The sequence below is a fragment of the Erpetoichthys calabaricus genome, chromosome 7 (assembly GCF_900747795.2).
Source record: "Erpetoichthys calabaricus chromosome 7, fErpCal1.3, whole genome shotgun sequence".
Lineage (NCBI taxonomy): Eukaryota > Metazoa > Chordata > Cladistia > Polypteriformes > Polypteridae > Erpetoichthys > Erpetoichthys calabaricus.
In genome coordinates this window covers 3,059,291-3,081,361 of record NC_041400.2, presented here as the reverse complement: position 1 = coordinate 3,081,361, position 22,071 = coordinate 3,059,291, and the positions used below count along the sequence as shown (strand labels likewise).

General features: G+C 39.6%; 1 protein-coding gene across 21 annotated transcripts in view; it reads right to left on the bottom strand.

The window, feature by feature from the left end:
• ank2b (ankyrin 2b, neuronal) overlaps positions 1-22,071 on the bottom strand; it is a 512,663-nt gene that overhangs the window by 196,120 nt on the left and 294,472 nt on the right. For all 21 annotated transcript variants that reach the window (XM_051929737.1, XM_051929741.1, XM_051929735.1 and 18 more), the window contains exons 4-5: positions 20,347-20,445; positions 2,282-2,380 (exon numbers count right to left, since the gene is read on the bottom strand). In XM_051929737.1, the coding sequence (XP_051785697.1) occupies positions 2,282-2,380; positions 20,347-20,445 (198 nt within the window). The remainder of the gene's footprint in view (positions 1-2,281; positions 2,381-20,346; positions 20,446-22,071) is intronic.

Below are 22,071 nucleotides of genomic sequence, written 5' to 3'. Positions count from 1 at the left end.
CAATAAAGTGTGCACAAGTAAAAAGGTGTGAACACTTTCTAAATCCACTGTATACATGTACTGTATCGCTATAAGAACAAAGAAAGAATCTCCATCAGCCGCTCCCAGAACATGGCGCAGGCTTGACCACGTGTTAAGTTGTTTTCCTCATCCTTCCAGCTTTTTCAGTCTGTACAATGATTTACTGCTTCACTTATCTAGGGACTATAAAACCTAACAGAACGCCTTTATCAGCCAGAGAGCCTTCAGTTGAATGTAGAGTTCCTCCAATGGATCCACTGAACAAATAAATACACTCCGTCAATAATTATTCATTTACCTATACATTTCCTCAACCCACCTGCTTCAGCATAAGAAAGCTGCTGCCAATTGTTGTAGAAATGGCTATAAGGCCATAAACAACACTGGAATACATTCAGTCAATGAACTAACCTGTCCGGAGATCTCTGGACTGTGAGAGGAAACTCAGACCAATACAAAAAAAACGGTAGGAACTGAACCTGGGTTCAAGGACAATAAGGCACCAACAGATCACCACAATCATTAGATCAGGGGTCTCCAACACGTCGGCACATGAGCTACCGGTAGCTCGCAGCCCCATTCCAAGTAGCTCGCCAAAGGGTTAATGAATCGTACATAAATTTGAAAACTTGACTAGTCACATTAGGGGTGGGCGATCTCTCCAAAAAATCATATCACGATCCACAATCTGAACTGCAATCTATCTTTTCAATGTGGCATACACTTAAGAGAATATCCAGACTCAAACTCGTCAAGACTGAAGTGACACTGTATTTTAAATATCAAACGAAGTTGAATTCAATTGATCTTTCGTTCGCTAGCTAAGCGGAGTTAAGGTACACGCCCTGAAGCTGGTGAGTGAGTGAGGAAGGACCATCCCCTCGGCCCACTGCCTTTTTCTCTGATTCACGCAAATTAAATCGGTACCATAAGTGAACTATGATACATAGAAAAATGAGAGAAGTTGCAAAATCAACCAGAATTTCCCCCAAACCATGCGACTCTTCAATTCCACCCGGGGGGTAAACGTTAACATTATACAAAGTTATTGTCCATTTTTCACCTGCATTATTATCAATCTTTATTATTATTTATTGTATCAGTATGCTGCTGCTGGAGAATGTGAATTTCCCATTGGGATTAATAAAGTATCTATCTATCAGATGTTCAAACAAATTATAGAAAAAAACCAATCTAAATCCGTTAAGTAGTTCTCTCGTGAAAAGTGGACTGACAGACAGACAGACATTTGGATTTTATATATTATATATTAGTAAACCTTCAAAATAATGTGCAGTTCAAGTCTCAACAGCATTCTCAGCATTTCTGGAGCTTAGTAGAGGCAGATAACTAGAAGAATCTTCACCAAGCAGCTCTGAAAATGTCTGCTTTGTTTGGGTCTCCATACCTCTGTGAGTCTGACATGAATGTCAAGAAATCAAAGTTCAGAACAAGACAGACAGACGAACATTTAAATGAGTCCAGAAGAGTGAACCTGAGTGGCTACACTCCACCATACACCTCAGTGCCAGTCATCTGACTAACTAAAAAACACATCACACGTGCAACTGGACATGTGAATAAAGTGACACAGTGACATGTACCAAAATGATAAATGAAGTCATATCTGTGTACACTCAGTACAAACAATGTATTTGGAATTGCATTGTTTTGTTTTGACAGCATTCATGTTTTAATTCAATAGTGTGACAGATACACTAGAAAATGCATACAGACATAAAATGCACTTGCAGGTGAATTCATATTTTTTTGTGATGTTATAATGCAAAATGTGAGTTGTGGACACCAACATGTCGTAAATGTTCAGGCAAAACAAGCTTATTTCAGTTTGTTTGGGTTGAAATAAGCTATGAGAATAAATGTTAGAAAACATAAGGCGCTCTCGGCCATTTTCATTTTGTAAAAGTACCTCTCAGGGGAAAAAAGGATGGAGACCCCTGCATTAGATAGTGAACGAAACAAGTTACTGGATTAATTAATTGTTTCCATAACCCATTGCTTCCCTAGGCGAGTGACCAGTTAAACACTTTTTCACATGACTGTAGAAAATTATTAAAAAAAAGAAGGAAAATTTGGACAGAACAATTAGAGAAACGGACATCTTACTGACAGGATCGACACCAGCTGGAGGTAGAAATAAATATGAAAAAATCCACACTGACAGTGGCAAAACTAATTGAGCAGTGATAAAACAAGTGGTCTGTAGCACAATGTCTGTTCTGTACTGTAAAGGCCTCACCTCTGTGGCAGTGCTCTGGTTGGCTCCATTCTCCAGCAGGTACCGCACAACATCCAAATGGTTTTCCTGGGATGCCATATACAAGGGTGTGAAACCATTCTGTAAAAAAAAAAGCAGACATCATAAATTGAACACATTTATCTTTTCTGAAGGTGCTGGATTTTCAAAGAATGGGAGTAAAATTTTACTCTGAAGCATCCTAAACCCAGCCATTAGTTTTATACCATACTACAGAGCTAACAGGGGAATACATTTTTGCAGTAAATAAATGAAAGAATGGAGTTCAAGGACAGCACTGCTGCAGAACTGAAAAGAAAAGAAAATGAATCTTCTGTTCGCCAAAAATCCTTCTAAAACATCTGATACATAAAATAGAAATGAAGCAAAACAAATAATTTTGGCATCTCCATTTATAGCGTCACTACTATACAGGGTGAAAGGCAGGCGCATCTGAAGCTTTTGGGAGCCCCCTTAACTAGACTCCTGGCTCTCCACGTCATCAGGTATCCTTTTTTCATGTTTGAACTCAAAACACTGACGAATTTGAATCTGCTCAGTTTCAGAGACATGACAGAAGTGAATAGACAGTAGGAAAGCCAAACAATTTAAATACAGGCCTTCAACAAGAGCTTCAGGAAATGTAAACGTCTCATGAATGTTATATAATATCTCTGTAGCCCCCCCCCCCCCCCCCTTTTTCTTTCAGTATGAGGGATGATTTTTATCAGCACAAATCACCCCAAAACATTTTCAAAATAACTGCAACCAAAAAAAAAATTGAAATTAGACAGTGTTAGATAATCCAGGGGTGGGCAGATTCAGTCCTGGAGGGCTGCAGTGGCTGAAGGTTTTTGCTCCAACACAATTGCTTAATAAGAAGCACTTATTGCTCAAGTAACACTTCTGCTTCACTTTAGTTGTCTCGCTCATTAAGATTTTGAACCCTTATTGCTTATTTTAGTCTTAAATAGCTGTAGTCTTGGTTTTTAATTGCTCCTTATTAGCAATAAGATGCAAATGACAAAAGAAATCAGCATTATTCCATTTAGCTTGTTTCCATTAACACCTGTGTGTATATATCATGCACTATTGGGTTTAATTAAATACTTGGAAGGAAAGTGAAGAGAAAAAAGTGAAGGACTGAGAATAACTTGTCTGTTTTAGACTTCCAAATCATTTGGATGATATCCTTAGAAAGGAAAAAAAAATCTAGGATATGGGAATGACCTGACATGGCAGAGTTAAAGTACTAACAGGCCATGAAATTAAATAATTGACAAAGATTGGTTTTTAATTAAGCAACTGGGTTGGAACAAAAACCTGCAACCACTGCGGCCCTCCAGGACTGAATCTGCCCACCCGTGTATTAGGCCAATAAGCTTAAGGCACATTACAAGTAAATTAATGGAAGCAACAATCTGGAGAAAAGATCCAGCCACACATGTCCAACACAGCAATATTAGCAAATACTCAACATGCATTCGGAGAGGAAGGTCTTGTTTCACTACCGTGCTGTAATTTAATGAGGAAGCAACAAGAGCAGATGATCAGAGAGGAGCACAGGACATTATCTTGTTTTTCAGAGGGCTTTTGATAAGATACCGCATGACAGGTTAGTGAACAAATATAAAAAGTGAGCATTTAGAGCTTGGTGTGTTTTGGTATGTACTGAATTGGCTCAAATATAGGAAGCAAAGGGTAATGGGGAGGGGAATGTTTTCAAAATTGGGTGATGTTGAAAAAAATGTCCCACTGGAATCAGTCCTGGAGCTGCTGTTCTTTTAACCCTTAAACCTCCACATACTTGAGGGTTAATGCACCCCGGACACAAAATACTTTTTTGCTGCACTTTTTAAGTAAACGTCACAGTTCACCAAGAAAAAGTGAAAATTTAATGGAACACTTTTTTTTCATGCAAAGAGCATCACAATTAGTGCAACACTGATCATTTTACACACTGCCAATGAACTATAAAAACTATTAAAAAAGCTACTGGGACAATACGCAAAAACTATTAAAACAATATGTACAAGGTACAACAGACGCCATTGATGACATTCAGTAAATCACCGAGCCAACTGCTCTTGAACTGGCTGCACGTGAGCACACAGAGGTAAACGCCGACGCTTGCAGGCTAGTCTAGTGCAATGGCTGAATCCCAGGGACAGTGATGCTGCAGTGCTGCAGGGGGCACCAGTGCTCATGAGCTGGCACTCAACAAATGTACGGCACTGACTGATCAGCTTCTGCGTGCTGGCAAACTGCACTGGGAAGCAACTATAGCCGGTTGTGGCGTTCAACGAATGTACGTTGCCGAATATACTCGGCTCTGGTGTGCTGGCAAATTGCATTGGGAACCGACTATACATTTATTTTCTTTACATTTATTTGCTTATAAAAAACGCTTTTATCCAAAGCGACTTACAAAAGATATCAACATAACCAAGTAAACATCAGTCTGGGGGACTGTTTGGGACCAAGTGTTACAGGCCAAGTTTAGCCAGTTCCGGCGGTTTAAGAGTTAATATACATAAACAGACTGAACAAGAATATAATCAATAAGCTGATTAAGTTGGCAGATGATTCAAAACTAGGTGAAAGGGCACATAATGAAGAATCTGCTAAATTGTTATAGCTGGACTTGGAGAACAAGCAGGCTTGGGCAGATGAAATTTATCTTAAGTAAATGTAACATACTACACGCAGGAAGAAAAACTTCCTAGATTTAAATACACAATAGTAGCTCTTAAACTTGAAAGTTGCCCTTATGAGCAGGGCCTGGGAGTCACACTGCACCCATCACTCACTACTTACATCTAGACAGTATACAGAAGTGATCAAGAAAGCTACTAGGGTTAGGGTACATATCAGGGGTGTGGAGGTTCTGTGTAATTTATATCGCACACTAATGAGGCCTCACCAGGAGTAGTGTGTTCATTTTTGGACTCCATCCATTTTACTAAAAAGACATAGCAGCGTTAGAGAAAGCCCAGAGAACAGCAGCTAACATGACCCCAGGACTAAGAGGTACGAGCTATAAGGAGTTGAACCTTTTCAAATAAAGCAAATGGACATTAAGAGGTGTTGTGGCCACATTGTTTAAAATTACGAAAAGGAATTAATACAGTGGATCCCCATTGTTACTTTAAATTCTGCAACAAGAACATTGGAACATGGTTAGAAACTTGTTAAGGGCTCAAATATTAGTTTGTAAAGTTTCTCTTCACACAAACAGCCATAGACACATGGAACCATTTCCTGATGTGAGAAACCGTAGATTGAAAGTTTGCATGTCTTGTGATGGATGGACAAGAGAGGTGTGAGGCAGCTTAACAGAGTCCATGAGTCCAGGTGAGTCCCCACAACAGAGCTGTAAAAACATTTTGGCATCTCGTGTCCTCATGTTACAGCCCAAGCATGACACCTCCTAAAAGAAAACACCACTGTAATAGGCCTGGACCTCGTCAGGAACACTGCATGCACAGTCACACTCAGAATTTTTATTTGAAATTTCCTGCACTCAGTTGTCAGCAGGAATTAGCTTACTACTGTATGTTCATACATTGTCATTATTTATTATAGTACTATAACTACTAGAAGGATCCATTTGTCTACCCATTTTCTGAAACTGAATCCTGAGCAGGGTCTCTGGGAAGCCTGAGCCTATCCCAGCAGGCATTGGGCACAAGGCAGGAACAACACCTGGACAGAGTGGCAGCCCATCACAGGGACTACTAGAAACATTAAGCCATATACTGTATAATGTTTTCCTGTATATTGCATTATGTTTTTGTGTTTTATTATATTTTAATGAAGTTACATTTACAAATCTACATAGTTCGCTAAGCTTGTAAATAAGGAAGACAAATGGAACTGGGCTGAATCAATGAACTCCATTAGGCACATTAGGAAGCAGATGGATGTATGAACCAGTAAAGAAGTTAGCTGGGGTTGCGGTAATAATATATTGGCAGGAAGCAGTATTAATAGTTTCAGTATGTTACTTTCCTTTTAGCAATTAACAATAAAATAAAAATAAAAACCACTAAGGAACATAAAATAAAATGTTGACTCAAACCACCATAGAAATATAACTGATATTCATATTGTTGTTCCTGATCATTATCAGAAGTCTTTTAAATGTGCAATCGTAAAAGATGACAGTCCAATGCAAGGCAAGAAGACACCCCAATGCCCACCCACACTAAGACCTTTAAAGCTCACCAAGTAGCCTACTACAAAACATCAGACTTTTCTTGCATGATTCACTGTTAGACTCCCAACAATTCCCTAGCAAAGATGGGCTTCTCAAGAGGGACTCTGTAGGTGGGAATATAGTGAGGCCCAATAATGACAGACAGTGACTGGTGGGCAGTGAAAGCAGAATTGGCTGCAGTAAGGACAGCAGATGGTCAGCCTTTTTCCATTAAGTTACATTTTATCAAAGTTGGACTTGGAAAGAGAACTAATTTATCTGAAAATGCATGTGCATGCCATGTGAGAGAAACTCAAGAATCAGACTCTTTCACTACCATACAGTATATGGCATGGGAAAGTCGCAAGCGTGTAATGCCATTAGAAAGGTGTGCTTTTACAGTGTGCTAAATATAATTCGTAATATTTAGTTTGTGTGCTTTATTTTAGTGTGTGTTGTATTTTAGAATTATTTAGATTCTTCTTTTAGCTGATCCCGATAGGAGTTGCCATAGCAGATCATCTTTTTCCATCTTTTCGTGTCCTCATCACCTTGCTCTGCCACAACCACCACCTGCATGTCCTCTCTCACCACATCCATAAACCTTCTCTTAGGCCTTCCTCTTCTCCTCTTGCCTAGCAGCTCTATCCTTAGCACCCTTTTTCCAATATACCCAGCATCTCTCCTCTGCACACGTCCAAACCAACAGAATCTCACCTCTTGGACTTTGTCAATAAGACGTCCAACCTGAGACGACTCTCTAATGTCCTTAATTATAATCCTGTCCATCCGCATCACAACCAATGAAAATCTTAGCATCTAACTCTGCCACCTCCAGCTTTGTCTCCTGTTTTTTGGTCAGTGCCACCATCTCCAACCCATATAATGGCTCTTAAAACGGTTTGGCAGAGAGTATAACTGTGTCTTAAAGTTCATAAACTTACATTCTCAATGTTCAGTAACTGGAATAGTAAACAGGTACAAATGACCTCATTAGATCATTAATATTCAGGAGGTTGTTTTCCTGGAGTGTTGAATTGTGGGAGTACAAAAAATATTCTGGGGTGTATGCTAAATACAAATAAGCAGGAATTCTGGGTAAATAATAAAAAAAATTGTTAATATATATGTTTAAGATTAAACAAAGTGACCAGTGTGTGTTTGCTTCTAAGAATATAAGAAATAGAGGCATGGGACATTAGGATGAACATGTTGAGTCTAGCCAAAACTAACTTAATCAACAATCAATTAGACCACGGGAACCTATCAGTTGTCCCAAATCGTTGACTGATGCAATATCTTATATAAAATACTGTTTTATTGTGAAAAGGGCCAGTCAGGACAACAGTATACGTTCAAAAGACTTTAAAAGGCACTACCAGAGACACATCATAACTGCCAGAAGGACAGAGAGAGAAACAACTACTGAAGAGACCACCATTGGGTCAGACTTTGTCACCTACAGACTGCACCCTCCTGTCTCAAGCATCACAAATGGTTTAAGAAAACAAAGACTGCAGCCACCTGAAGCAAAGCTTGCGGGGTGACCCTGATTTGAATCATTCAGGTTGTACATTTTCATATCCAACCTGTACACCTGTTGTCTCCTTCAAATCTTCTTCTTCTTTTGGCTGCTCCCATTAGGGGTCACCACAGTGGATCATCATCTTCCATACATTCCTGTCCTCGTCATCTTGCTCTGTCACACCCATCACCTGCATGTCCTCTCTCACCACATACATAAACCTTCTCTTAGGCCTTCCTCTTCTCCTCTTGCCTGGCAGCTCTATCCTTAGCACCCTTCTCCCAATATACCCCTCACCTCTCCTCTGCACATGTCCAAACCAACACAATCTCGCCTCTCAGACTTTGTTTCCCAACCGTCCAACCTAAGCCAACCCTCTAATGACCATCCTCGTCAAAGCCAATATAAATCTTAGCATCTTTAAGTACACACAATTAATGATTGAACTAGTTTTGAGTATTGCTTTGCTGAAGTCATCCTGTTGTTTACTGACATTTAGCAATGGCCAGTGATTTGTTAATGAAACGAACTGTGTCCAGTTGGGTTACGTATTATCAGGGTAGTGATTAGCCCTTGACTTCTGTGAGATGGTGTGGAACTTTCAAAAGGTAGCCATCAGGATACAAAAGCCCAACAGGAGTAGAGGTTCCTGGCTTTTGCTGGGGTAGCCCTTTCAGAGGAAGCAATCTGAAGACGGATCGACACAAAAGCAGTGTTGCGTCACATGCGGAGTGGCTTCAAGCCCCTGGTAAGGTATTGAAGAGGAGGTAGCTAGCCTTGTCCAGTGTTGAGATGCTCTTGCTCGGAATTTGAGCTTATCAATGCTGAGTGAATGCTGAATATGTAATGTTTACAGGACAAATCAAGGCTAACAGTTCAGGCATTGCCAGTATTAACTTGTCCACCAATACGAAAAAGAACCTCCGAAGTTAAACGTGCCTTTCGTAGACACTTCTACACCACAAAATAAAGCGTCCTTTTACAGTTCTTGTGACGATATCCGGTACAGCCCAGAAATTCCCAGATTACATTTTAGCTCAAACAAAACCACAGAATGCTAAGGAAACATCTATCTTATGGATATAAAAATGGACAACATGATTCCAAAGTGTCCCACAATGTCTAACGTTTTGGAATGTAACAGAAACAGCTGTCAGTTTGATGACCATCAACATTCCAGCTATGTGAATTTTGGGGTCCTGCATCGTCTGCTATACTATCCAGTATAGAAATACATAAAAAGTGGTGCCTTGCTTGCAAGAGTGGTGGTAGCAGCAGTATCGTGAGTGGTATCGGACGCCATGATAAACATTGTATTAGGCACTAAATATTGTAACACTGGTTCCTAAAAATATTATATTGTCTTGAAATACTTAAGATTTATCAATTTCTATTTAGTTGAGTAAATTGAGATGATTAGAACACTATAGAAACATCTGCTATACAGTATAATAAAACACTAAAGTCTGTATATTCAGGCCCTCTGATCAGCTTGGCTTTGGTAATGCGATGAAAGTGGCTTTGAAAATGTGAGACACACAAGGAGGAGAAATTACATTTATGTGGAAGGTCTCCTTTAAAGGCAGCAAGTATAAAAGTGGACAAGAGGCGAGTAAGGCACCATAAAAAATAATGACAGTCTGAGAAGCAGGCTTTATGGAAACGCACTCTAGAGAGGAGACATTCAGACACACACACGAATACCGAGGAAAGACGCTGATGGTACACATTGGGCAAAAGATTGCAAATAGTTTTAAACTGTTCTATTACTTGTCTTAGACAGGTAGCGTGAGTAGTAGTATATAAAATGACAAAGATCAATTTCTATTAAACAATCCTTGTGAGGTCTTCAAAGGATCACATTAGATGCCAAGGCTACTACTGTAAAAACAAAAACTACCACACTGTACTCAAACATGAGGTGATAATTACCATGCAAAGACAATACCTAACAAAACAAAGGTTAATCACTTCTATTCATTTTCTTTGTGACAAGGAGTGTGCCTCTTCACATGACACTGCTCACACTTTCGAGATGTGGAAGTTATTTCTGTATGCATAACGCATCTAGACTAGAGCATTGTGAGATGATGGTTTACAAATAAAAAGGCACCCTAAATTCTCACCCTTGGCCATGACATACAGCATAGAAGGAATTGTTATTAACCTGAAAAATTCTTTTGAACAATATTCATTATGCACCACTGAATTGCTGCTAGCAAGCCATGTCACCTACCAGGGCTTATGTTGTAGAGTATGAGTATGTAAAAAGAGAATTCTAGATACTGAGCACCTGTGACCATGTCCACTATGAAAAGCCCCATACGATACAAAGATCAGTATTACTAAGGTGTGTCCAGTGTCCATGACAAGACTGCAGGCTAACCAGTAAATCTGTATACAAACCAAAAAAGCCTCGTCACTTCCTAGGCTGATAAGGCATAAATACATACGTCTGTAAAGCTACACAGACATTGAAGACAATTTATCTACAAAGCTGCTATAAAAAATCCATTTGCTTGATGCTTGCATTTTTGCTTGTATTTTGAAGAAATGGTTAAAATAAACCTGTCAGCATGTCACTCTTTCAACAGGCCCCAGGGCTGTGCAGTGGGAATAGGTTTTCATTAAGAGTTACATAGCAGAGCATCCAGAGAAAGGAAAGTCTTCTAACCTCACCACTAAAGAAGAGCATTCACAAGAGGTTTCATAAGCAAGCAGAAAACGTTTAGTCATTCCAGCTAATTTGGTTAACAGCTGATCTGACCCAAGATCTTATCTGTAGAAGCTGTCAGGACCTCCTCTGCTCTCAGTTACATGGCTTAGTATTTAGTCTCAGGGTCCCCTTAATCTCTAATGCAAAGAAGTGCTTCCTGGATTCTGTCTCAAATGCAAATCAGACGCTGGGGAATTCAGTGTCCCCGAGTTCATGATTCACAATTTCTCCTGTATCAGCTGTATCAACGACTTTGACAGTTTAGAAGACCAGAAGGTGCCCCCATGTGGCCTTTTGCATTCAGGCGGTTGCATTCTTTTAGCCTATCACAGCCCCTTTGGATTGGGTTGCAGTTTAGTACTTTGAACACGAGGTACGAGTTAAGTCGTATGTCATGGAGCCTGTCAAGACGCAACACAGGGGAGAAGAACCCTTATCTCTGTATACAACCACAGTAGACACAGCCAGCTTGCTGGAGATCCTTGCTTCCATGTCTCAGTTACCATCTAGTAGACAACCACAGAATATTTTTTTGGGCAGGCACCAGCTTTTGGAAAATCTACTCTCCACATATAAAATCCTAAGCCTAAAAGTGCAACGCTTTTATGTGACTTTTTTATTGGGCTTATTTTAAAACCTACATACAGTATATATGTTTGGTATCATTCTTTTCAGAATTTATCAAACTTTAATGTGATGTTAGATTTTCATATTCTTATTCCATTTTTAAATTATACACTAAAAAATATCAAGAACTCAAGTCCCATGAGACAAGACTGTGCCAAGAGATTTAATCATGCCAGGGGCCGGTAATAAAAGACAGAGTAGAACAGCTGCTGTACAGGCTTTTAAATGTTCGAAGCGCCATGCAAGATGCAGATCACGCGGCACAGCAGCAATCCAGCAGCTGATCGAGCAAACAGGAGGTTTAAAAAAAAAAAAAAAATTGTCCATAGTTATGTTGTCGCAAAACAGGTATCAAGTAGCTGATGTTAGATTTGTTGGAAGATGAATAATCTGATGATAGGGACAGTGATTGTGAAAGTGTCAATCAATTACAAATTGTGGAACCTGTAGGCTCTAGCTTACTCCAAAGGTGTTTCATCACAAGGTGCCCAAACTGTCATGGTGGACAGAACAGCACTCAATGGACAATCTGCCGCACACCGAGTGCAAACAATTACCAACTATCAAATGTGTTCTGTGCAACAAGAGTGGTGAGCACAAAGAAATGCCTTAGATTTGCATCACATGTGCTTCTATGCCTGCACTCTGTGTGGTCATGCTAAAAGGACTCTCCTTCAAATGGAGATCTTTAGTTGTGATGCTGGTGCAAATGAAGTAATTAACAGCCTTTTAACATTTTGAAGAGAGGTACTGTTGATAATAAAACCACTGATTTCTAATTCATTCCTGTACGTTTTTATGAATTTTGGTAAGAGTTCACTATCATATAGATATGGACCCATACTGCAACATCCTGGTAATGAATGGTCCAGCAGTCAACGTGCTATTCCTGCAAAACTGTAGAAATCTGTCTTTTTACAACATGGTAACCCAAACTGTACACACACCCCACATATGCTCACAAGGCAACATGTGTTAAGATGTGTCCAGGACAGAAGGAAGGCGTGTGCAGGTGGGCTGAGCAGGTGCTGTACCAGGATGATGCTATGCAGCCAGTGAGTACAGACTCCTATCAGAGTTCGTGAAAACAGATGGCAATGTCTGGGCTTTCCTCACATGGTGGAGGAAATAAAAACAAACAATGGTGAGCCTTCTGGATAACAGTCTGGATATGCCAGGCCCAAACCAGGTTGTCAGAGATGGTGAAATTTAAAGCAGCTATGTCAGATGGCCTCCCATTTTTTTTTATGCTGACATTATGGGAGCAGATTGTTCTCCTTGCATAATCGAGGCTAAAGTAGCTGCAATACTCATTTTAATAATTATTATTATTTTTGTTTACATTTATATAGCACTTTTCTCACTACTCAAAGTGCTTTGCAAATCCATCTTACTAACTGAAGGTTGTAAACCGGATATGGATGCAGGGCGCTGGGCACATCGAGGCGCACGCGCACTGCCGCCCGCCACAGAGCAAAAAAAGAAACGAGAGGATTCAAAGGTTGTATTACAGTACGGAAACCCCAGAGGTTTACTAACCAAAGCTGTGACAACGCGCTTGTGAAAGGAGTCACGGCTCAAACCAACTGTGACAACGCGCTTGCGAAAGGAGTCGCGGCTCAAACCAAAGAAAACACAGAGACGAGACTATGACCTGTGGACTGCACCTGGGGTAAAGCGTGCACGCCAGGTTGTACAGCCACCCGGACGCGACCGCTCACACCACTGCATATACCTTCCATGATATGTCTTCACGCAGCGGCTTCCCACCGAGGCGCATATTGCGCTGTGGCGCTCGCCCCACCGTCAGACGCAGCGGCTTCCCAGAGTCAGTAGGCGGCCCCCAAACAACACAACCTGTTCAAGCAGTCGGTGTCAACGAAGGCAACAGACTCGCGTCTCCACAAAACGAAACCGCTTTAGTACAGATATGCTTATTGGATTAAATGACATATCCCCAGACGCACCCGCCCTCCATGATATGTCATCCATCCACATATCGGACGGAACAGAAACCGATTGCCATTCTAGGATTTCCGATTCGCTAGCGAATCACGGGGTTACTTGTTCCATGTAGAGAGGACCTGGCGTACAAAACCATGTTCTCTAATGTGCCCCAGCACCAGTCTCACAAAGCATTTCATCACAGGTTTACTGAATGTCACCAATCCTTTTCTTTGGTACAGAGATAACCATTAAGTCTTCCCTCGATTTGTTTCTTTTCTTTGCATTTTGTAGTGCTGCTTGGTGTGCCCTTGGTGTCAGGTATGCTTCTAGAACTTCTGCACTGTTATCATTGCATGTGCTGAAGTAGGACAGTGGAATCCAGCACTAAAGGAGTAAAGAGGCATTCTGAGCAGCATTATTTACTGTGTAATGGGCTTGAGACGAACAGAGTGAAGCAGGCGTTTGCCATCTGCACCATTTCAGCTTCCACTTTTGTTCTTAAAAAGGTTTTCATTAGTGTTTGTAAAACTGATTACTACACTTTGTTTGTTGGATGTTGATTAAATAACAAGTTATTATATACATTCTCTGGGACATCAGTGGAAATTAAGGGGAAGTGCACATAGAACTGAAGTCAGGAAGCACTTCTTTATTCAAGATTCCCACACCTCTTTGCATCAACTACCAAGACATGGAGTTGAAACAGAAACCTTGAGAACCTTTAAGAAGAATCTGAATAAGATATGGGGGCCACTTAACTACGGTATTAGCTAAAAAAAAACGAGCACCAAATGGACTCAACGGTCTCCTCGCATTTGTCAAATTTCTTATTTAAATTAAGAATTTATTATCCTGTAGCCAACTCCAATTCCAAAATTAGTGGAATAACTTCTTAACAGCTTTAAACTACAGTTCCTCACATAAGTTCCCTACTTCATCGCCTCTGGAATCTGAATATTTACAGGCATACTGCTCAAAGCTGCCTCTTTTCCTATTCTTGTTATTCTTCCCATTGTTGTTATAATTCTCTCCATCTTTATCATTATGGCTTGCTATCATAACCCCACGTTTAATATGTTTGCTTCTTGCAAAGGGTGATTATTATTTTCAAATTATGAAAAAAATGAAAGTTAACTTTAGAAAAATGAAAACTGAACTCGAATTAAAACCACTAACACAAAACAAATCTAAAATAAAATACTAATAAAACCAATGTCATTTTTGATTGTATTATCTTTAAGTATGAGCTTATTTGACAGTTTATTGTCTTTTTTGGCTTTGCCCTGTGGCTGCCGATGTTTAGTCCTTTCACAAAATGTGGGAAGAGCAGCTGCAAAAGCATCTGTGAGCTGAACAGACACAAGCAGGCTTTGTGATCAGAGATGCTGAAGAAAATATGTGCAAAATAACGTTTAGAGCTTAGACTTCACATGTGTAGTTTAGAGCTCTTAAGAATCTTTGGAATCCTAACCAGTAAAAAAAGAAAATTTGAGGACATCTCACCAGTCTTAGCATCATTACACTGGTTACCCGTGTCCTTTAGAATTGACTTTAGAACACTGCAAAAGATATAGAAAGCTTTAAATAATCTTTGTTTCCTCATCTATTTTTGAATGCCTGTCCCCCTATATTCCAAGTTGTAGCCTTAGATCTCCTAATTGTGGACTACTTGTTATTCCAAGAGCTAAGCATAAAAGTGGTGAGGCAGCCTTTTGTATTATGCACCAAAATCTGGAATATTTTACTGATAAAGATTCTCCAGACTAACATTTAAAAGACCCGTATAAACCCATTTTAATTATGCTTTTCCATGGCTACATTTTACTTGTTTTCATGTTGACATTAAAAAAAAAAAAAAAGAGTCCTTGTCTGTTGATCGGCATCAAAAATGACAAATTAAATCCACATTGATTGGATAAAAATAAAATGTAAAAATTTCTCATGAGGATGATTACTCTTTATAGGCTCTGTAAAGTGCATTAAAAGTGTGTACGGCATGAACAGTTGTACCTTAAAATACATAAATAAATAATCCATGTAGACACATAGATTTCACACATGTACAGTATGTATGCTTGCATATAGGACCTGTGATGTTGCATTGCTAACCACACATCGCCATCCCATTCCATCCAAGGCATTTTAGCAGAACCTTTTTAAAATTATTTCCCTTTTTTTTTTTTTAAACATTTCTTTTTGTAGGTTTTATTTTTTCCCCCCACGTGTGCCTTCTTTCTGCCCTCATACCCCAGAATTTTATCCAAGCATTTTGATTTGAAGTCATTTTTCAATTTGTAGCTTTTCCCTGATATCGGAAGAATCTCAAAAAAAATACCTGATTTGGTTTTAGCCTCAGCTGCCTTTTCTCTGCAAATAATCAAATTTATCTTTGAAAATTTAAATACGACCCTTTATTACCAAATGAAAATGAAAAAAAAATGAAATGTGCAAAATAATGGATTGCGGACACGGCTTGTCCTTCTGATCTCTTGTTCAAAGTAAATGCACATCTCTGAGGAGAAGGTGGTGGCCAAAGAGGCAGTCACATTTTTATACCCAGAGTCAAGTCGCCATAGCCTGTAATAAGAAAAAGAAAAAAAAGGCCACCACAGCTGACATCTGCATTCATCTGCAGTTATTTTTGAGTTCCTGCATTTGACAGTTGAACAAATCCCTTCCTGTGAAAAAGATTCAAAGCCTTTGAACAGCATGGCCTTATTTCAGCAATCTCGCCAAGCATAGGCAGTCATGCATGTACAATTCGTAGCCTCATAAGAAAATGCAAACTGCCATTTGGCTTAGAAGCTACTTATTTGCACGTGCCGCGCATTAGGAAACAATCCAGAAATCAATGTGTGTCAATTAGCATCCAAGAATAAAACAGTAAGCCAAATGCAAACTTCTTCAATCATTATTCATGTTAAGGACCACTTTTAATAGTGTAATGAAAATGGATTTGCAAATAGATGTGTACAGATGTGTGCTATTCATAGAAAACAGGAAAGCTGCCATACATCAAATTTAGCATGGGACTGATCAATCAATATTTATTTTGGTTAGCATCCGTCACAGAAGGCAAGATCATGAGATGAGCTATAAAGCCAACACAAATACAATATCATCCTGTATTTTGTATTGACGGCCATCTCCTCCATCACTAATAACAGACAGCAAATCAAGTCGAAAATTAACAATACATTTTTAAAACGTATTTCTTACATGTCCAGTGTTACAGGATTAAACAAATGATTTCCCCTAATACATGACACGTAGTGGGCGACTATTGCTTTGGTTCAGTCCTACATTGTGAAAGTTCCTCGGCGTGCCTCTGCTGATCACAATCACATTCTCACAACAGAACTTTTGAGACACGTCAATCAGGCCACAATCCTAAAAGGAATGGGTGAAAGTCACTGGTGTCTATGCACATATACAGTGCAGTTTACAGTGCTGTTGGTGAAGACCTTGGCCCACTCCAACATACTTTAGCAGGGTCGGCTAAAAGGCCAAATAATAAAATTATATAAAAATGTAGGTATACATATCTGGCTACAGAACAAGTGGAGGAAAGGCAGTGCATTTCTGTTTTTTTGCATTTTGGCTCATATACTGTAGTAGAAACAGTCCTTGAGGCAAATGAGAAAGATCAAACATAGAAGGGTCCAGACCCCTCCTTGGAAACTCCTTTAAATGAAATACCTACATTTACTCTTTGTTTCAGAAATACTGAATAAGTTAATATTTTTGTTATTAACGTTGTGCACTATATGACCAAAAGTTTCCTGGACACCTGACCAACACATCGATTTAAGCTTGTTGGACTTCTTTCGGCTGCTCCCGTTAGGGGTCGCCATAGCAGATCATCTTCTTCCATATCTTCCTGTCCTCGTCATCTTGTTCTGTCACACCCATCACCTGCATGTCCTCTCTCACCACATCCATAAACCTCCTCTTAGGCCTTCCTCTTCTCCGACAGCTCTATCCTTAGCATCCTTCTCCCAATATACCCAGCATTTCTCTCTGCACATGTCCAAACCAAAGCAGTCTCGCCTTCTCCGACTGTGTCTCCCAACCATCCAACTTGAGCTGACCCTCTAATGTATTCGTTCCTAATCCTAGCCCTATTCCAAAATCATTAATATGGGGTTGGCCCACCTACAACAACCACCATTCTTCTTTCCAAAAGATTTTGAAGTGTATCTATGGAAATGTGCGTCCATTCAGCCAAAAGAGCATCTGTGATGTCAGGACAAGATGACCTGGCTCTCACCTGGCGATCCAATTCATCCCAAGGGTTTTTAAAAGGGTTAGGGTTCTGTGTAGGCCACTCAAGTTCTTCCAGGTCTTTATGGACCAGGGGCACAGTCTTGCTGGAACAGAAAAGAGAGAGTCTTCCCCAAACTGTAGCACACAATGATCTAAAACAGTGTTTCCCAACCTTGGTCCTGTGATTCCCCCCCCACCCACCCCACCGTCGCTGCAGGTTTTTGTTCTCACCAGCTTCTGTTTGTAATTGGACTCCTGGGCTAATTAAGTGATGTCTTATTTCCCAAGTTCTGTGTTTTGGGAACAACATAGAAATTAGAAAACTAAGTTTGGTTAAAAAAAAAATTATATTTTATTATATATATATATATATATATATATATATATTAAAATATACCAAGCAGTTATATGGGAATAATGTATTTTTTTCTGTTTAACAATATTTTCATCTTGATTTTTATTCTACTTTTCTAGGTGTTCTAATTGTTTAATTAATCCATTATTTACCAATTAGTGGGTCTGATGCAAAAGTACTTGCAGCCTTTGATTATTCTGTGTTGTTTGCCAGCATGTCTGCTCTTCTCATTTTTAATTGTCATTAATAAGATACAACAAAGGGGAAAACTGCACAGAGAAAGTGCAAAATAGAATGAAATCAACAAAAGAGAGTTAAGTCAAGCATTTAAATCTATAGCAAAACCAGAAATATTTCTAAATGTCTTATAAATGTAAAAATCATGCTGCTGTGCTTTTATGAATGTAGAATAAAAGAAAAATAATACCAGCTAATTAAATGAGATCAATGCTATCAGGTGCTGTCACTGATTAGGAATCCGGTTGGAACAAAAACCTGCAGTCACAGGTGGGCCACAGGGCCGAGGTTGGGAAACACTGGTCTAAAATGTCTTTGTATGCTGTAGTACTGACAGTACTCTTCACAGGAACCAAAGGGCCTAGCCCAAACCCTGCCATAATCCCTCCACCACCACACTTTACAGTAGAAATTATGCAGTCCGGTAGTATTCTCCTGGCACCAGTGCTAAGTCAAAGCCAAGTCAGTCCATTAGACTGCAAGGTTAGAGTATAATTCATCACTCCAAAGAACATGCTTTCACTGCTCTAGAATCCAATGGCGGGCAGCAACTTTACACAACTCCAGCCACCGCTTAGCACTGCATATTGCGATCTTTCAGCTTAAGGGTGAATCACATACTCCAGGACATCAATGGAAATTAAAGGAAGTGTATTTTAAGACGGAAGTCAGACAAGCACTTCTTTACACAAACAGTTGTGGGACTCAGGAACAAACTACCGAGACACATAGTTGAAACAAACTCTTGACAACATTTAAGAAGGATCTGGATGAGATATTGGGACAACTTAGCTATTAGCTAAACAAACAGGCTTGCTGGACTGAATGGTCTCCTATCATCTGTCAAATTTCTTATGTATCGTCTTAGGCTCAGCCATAGGCAGCTATTTCATGAAGCTCCAGATGCACAGTTCTTGTGCTAATGTTGTTTTCAGGTGCAGTCCAAGATTCTGTTGAGAGTGATGCCATTGAGGACAGACCATTTTTATGTGCATCAGCACTTGGTGGCCCCACTCTGAGTTTGTGTGGTCTTCTACTTCATGGTTGAGCTATTGTTGCTCCTTGATACTTCCACCTTCTAATAATAGCACTTACAATTTACCAGGGCAGATCAAGCAAAGCAGAAATTTCAAATCGCAACTTGGGGCAAAGTTGGCATCTTATATGACAGTGCCACGTTAAAAGTCACTAAGCTCTTCAGCAGGACACAATGTTTGTTAATGGAGAGAGCATGGCTATCAGCTTGATTTGATGGCACTTGGTAACAATGAAACACCTGAACTCAATTATTTGGAGGGTTGTCCACGTACTTTTGACCATATAATGTACATGGAACTGACTTCAGAAAATTAAAGAGAAGGTACTTGAGACGGAGAGAAAAAGCTATCAACTCCGTGCAGCTGAAGTCCTACTCTAACAGACTAAAGAGATGTTGAAACAAATGTCACACCTCTGTAAAGTACCCAGGGTGATGTTTATTGTTGAAAGTTGCAATTTAGAGTAGAATTTTTTTTTTTTTAAAATGAAGTTTCAGGGGCAGTGTCACTAATGACTCACTCCTTCAATTAAATGACACCTAGGGGGCCAGCTATGTGAATATTGCTCTGGTCCAGTGCTGTACTATATAAATCTTCCCATGTGAGTCGGCTGTGTGATCCTTAGCACGTCTCCTGTTAAAGAGTGCTAATTATAAAAAAAAAAAGGAAACGCAAATTTATGCAGTTCTCTTTCTAAAGAGAGATGTTAAAGCATTCCAATCATTCGCTATCAATGGACTCCTTTGGCAACTCTTTTGCGACTCTGTTTACCTGCTGCTGCTCTTACTGCAGAAATACAAAACCAAGTATGGCATACCAACTCTGCACATTGCTTAGGGGCAGTGAGTGTTCAGTGTGGAAGGTCACTAGAAGAAAAACAAAGTCTACATGCAAAAAGATCTACTTTGATGACATTATAAATGACATGCAGGCAGTATGAGCCCCAAGTGATAATAAACTCCAAGATTACTGGTTCAGTCTTCATCACTGGCTTAATATGTGTGACCTGAGTAAGTCACGTCGCCCATAAAGAATCATATTTTTTAGAATAATAAAAGGTAATTGTACTTTCTGCTTAAAGATATTTTTATTGAAAAGAAAATAAAAGGCAACAATGATGAGGATGGGAGGAAGCTATTGTATATGTGTATGAGACCAACCTGAGACTGCGCATTAACATCAGCTCCGCGTTTCACAAGAATCTTCACCACTTCAGCCTGTCCTGCCAACGATGCAATGTGCAAAGCTGTGTTTCCTTTCTGTCAGAAAAAAAAGTTTTTTTTTGATTATTGTACAGTAAACAGGTAAAGATAATTCAAGTGACAGTTAAATCAGTCTACAACAATTACACAATAGTGAAATATGACTATCTGGAAAGTAGGGAAACCCTTTTATTGCTGACAAATGAATAAAGCCATGTAACGTTAATAAACACTGTCACAGTCATGCACATAGGGGACAGCTTAAGCGCTCTACTGATTGTAATTCATCGCTGCTCTAGGATATTGACAGCTATACCGCCACTGACATTACTTCTGGGGTCCTTGGACCCACCTATTCCTGCTAGAAGAACCCAAGTCTGGAAAATCCGCCATCTTGAATCAGTTCAATTGTGAAAGTGCATCTCAGAAGACCTCTCTGCAATAATTGCATGTTTTTCTTTGTTTTTTAAAACTTCAGTTATATGGGGTCACATTGTTTATCATGGTCTGTCCTGTTTATTACAGTACATTCAATAAATTACAACTACAACAGGCTGTCGGGATTAGAAAGGTAAGCAAGACGGACATTGCTGGTGCTTAAGCCATTTCGAATGTCAGGTGATGGCGCAGTAACAGAGGTCAGGAATGTTGCTGCACTGCTCTGGGGGCCTGGCTTGAGCTCACATACTATCCTCATATTTGTGTACAGTTTTCTTCAGATTCTCTGATTTGCCTCTAAAGTAGAAAAGTTGAGCATTTTAGGTTAACCGGAAATGGCAAATCACCTTCATATGACAGTGTACATAAAGTGAGTTCAGAAAGCTCTCAGACCCCTTCACTTTATGCTTACTGTATCATGTTGTAGATTTAATTTTTGCCAAATCAATCATCTCAATAACCCAGAATTTCATTATGAAAATATATTTTCAGAAAGGTTTGCACATTTTTTTGGCCAGCCCTTGGAAGATTCGTGGTGGTTCCAAACTTCTTCCATTTAAGAATTATGAAGGCAACTGTGCTCTTAATTGCTGCAGGAATGTTTTTGTAGCCGTCCCCAGATCTGTCCCTCGACACAATCCCAGTCTCTTAAGTTCTGCAGGACGTTACTTTGACCACATGGCTTGATTTTTACTCACCTGTATGACCTTCTATAGATAGGCTTGTGCCTTTACTAGCCACGTCTAATCAACTGAGTGGATCACAGGTGGACTCCAAACAAGGTGAAGAAACATTTCAATGATGATCAATAGAATGGGATGCACCTGAGCTGAATATCACGTCATTGCAAAGGGTCCAAGTACTTCTATCAATGCCATATTTCAGTTTTTAAATTTGAATAAATTTACAAAACCTGCTAAAGTCTTGTAGTCATTCTGTGGGGGGAAAAAGTAATTTAAATGATTTTAGCACTAGGATGCAACATAAAATGTGAAGAAGTGGAGGGGGTCTGAATACTTTTTGAAGGCACAGTATACTTATTAGTTATCTAGTTTTAATACCCAACTACAGAGTTCTAAGTATTCTTTGAAATGATGGCATTAAAGAGACAACAGCTCAACCCTCTCTAACATGTTGATTTGAAATGAGAGGAGCAGCAGAACTTTCCAGAAGCATTTCAATCATATGGCTGCTTGGACAGTATGGTCATTTCAGCACAGTACTGTTAGAAAATTACATACATTT